Source organism: Phaethon lepturus, unplaced genomic scaffold (assembly GCF_000687285.1).
Source record: "Phaethon lepturus isolate BGI_N335 unplaced genomic scaffold, ASM68728v1 scaffold38054, whole genome shotgun sequence".
NCBI lineage: Eukaryota > Metazoa > Chordata > Aves > Phaethontiformes > Phaethontidae > Phaethon > Phaethon lepturus.
Genome location: NW_010536158.1, coordinates 1 through 1,715, shown reverse-complemented (window position 1 = coordinate 1,715; position 1,715 = coordinate 1). Strand labels below are relative to the sequence as shown.

Here is a 1,715-nt window from a genome sequence, read left to right as displayed (position 1 = left end):
GAAGTCAGGTAGCGTGTCGTCCCCCGCGCCGGCGCGGCCTCCAGCCGCCCCAGGGCTTCTCCTCCACCCTGGGGCTGCCCCGTGGACGTGAACTCCTGGCATGGGCTGTGAGGTGCAGGGGTGGCCCAAAAAACGTGTGGGTGAGAGAAGGGGGAGGCAGGTAACGCCACGGGGTGCTCCTGCCGCCTCAGGGGGCACGTACTTCCTCATCTCGCGGAGCCTCGGGCCAGAGCTGGGTGGCTCCATTGGGCTGATCTTCGCCTTTGCGAACGCGGTGGCCGTGGCCATGCACACGGTGGGCTTCGCCGAAACCGTCCGGGACCTGCTGCAGGTATGAAAGTGGCTCTGTGTGTCCTCTGGGTCCCATCCCCTCCACCTCCTCCATCCTCACCTCCTCCCTGAACGACCTGCGTTGATTACCGATATTTATGTTAACGTTGGACCACTGATAATCAACCAGCGGCTGCTAAAACTGGGGGAAATCCCGGTGTTCGGTAACAGGGAGGGTTATTTCTGTGTTCTGGATGGTTCCCCCTCCCTAGGAGCACAACTCCCTCATCGTGGACCCCACCAACGACATCCGCATCATCGGGGTCATCACCGTGACGGTGCTGCTGGGCATCTCCCTGGCCGGCATGGAGTGGGAGGCCAAGGTACGCCTCACTTCTTCTCCTCCCCTTATTCCCTTAGGCTGGTAAGAGCCGGCCCTGCTGCCCGCTGTGCGTCCGAGGAGCGGAGAATGCCCGTAGCTCCCCCAAAATGGGCAAGGGTTTCTCCTAACGCATTCTTCACCCTCTCAGTGCCCAAGCCCCGACCCCTCAGCTGGCTCTTTCTGGTCTGGCAGGCTCAGATACTGTTTTTCCTGGTCATCTTGGTTTCCTTCATAAATTACCTGGTGGGGACGGTGATCCCGGCCACCGCCGAGAAGCAAGCGAAGGGCTTCTTCAGTTACCGAGGTGTGTCCACCATGGGTTGGGGTCGTGCTCGACAGGTCCAAGGGCATCACTGGAGCCCAGCTCTTTGCTGCTGCTGGGGGAGAAGTTTGCTATGGAAAGGTGCTCCTCGGTGAGAGATGGATGAAAAGCATGGAGTCTTTGTCCCGTGGGTTACCCACCATCAGCGGCGTGCCTCCATCCAGCGCTGAGATGCTTCAGCCAGGAGAAAGGCAGTTGGGAGGCCCCAAGTGCTTTTCCTCTGCTTCCTCCCCAGCCGACATTTTTGCCCAGAACTTTGTGCCCAACTGGCGTGGACCCGAGGGCTCCTTCTTCGGCTTGTTTTCCATTTTCTTCCCGTCAGCAACTGGCATCCTGGCTGGGGCCAATATTTCGGGTGACCTGAAGGTGGGTTTTGACTGTTGCTACCTGAGCTGGCGTTCCTCAGGGCTCAAGCCCTGTTTTCCCTGGTGCTTTGGTTGTGAACCAACTTTTAGACCCTATTTTATTTCTTCTGGAAACTTTGGGGAAGGCTCAGCCAGCAGATGCTCTGCTTTAATTCACTGCGGCTTTGTGCCGCAGGGAATTAAATTTCCCCCTGTAGAGCAGCCACAATTAAAACGCCGTTTTAGCGGTGCTGCCGGAAAGCTGTCTCACATCTCTCTGCGACTCCCTTGGGCAGGATCCCGCTGTGGCCATCCCCAAGGGCACCTTGATGGCCATCTTCTGGACCACCGTGTCTTACTTGGTGCTTTCTGCTACCATCGGTAAGCAGCATGTCGC

At 58.4% G+C, this 1,715-nt stretch overlaps 1 protein-coding gene across 1 annotated transcript; it reads left to right on the top strand.

The window, feature by feature from the left end:
* Positions 1 to 191: 191 nt before the first annotated feature.
* On the top strand, positions 192 to 1,699 carry LOC104620015 (solute carrier family 12 member 3-like; the record flags this gene model as incomplete). The annotated part of the gene is made up of 5 exons (XM_010286088.1): positions 192 to 331; positions 543 to 653; positions 845 to 956; positions 1,210 to 1,340; positions 1,615 to 1,699. Coding segments are annotated over 5 exons (579 nt in total), but the record flags the coding sequence as incomplete, so codon positions are not given.
* Between the last annotated feature and the right edge of the window lie 16 nt (positions 1,700 to 1,715).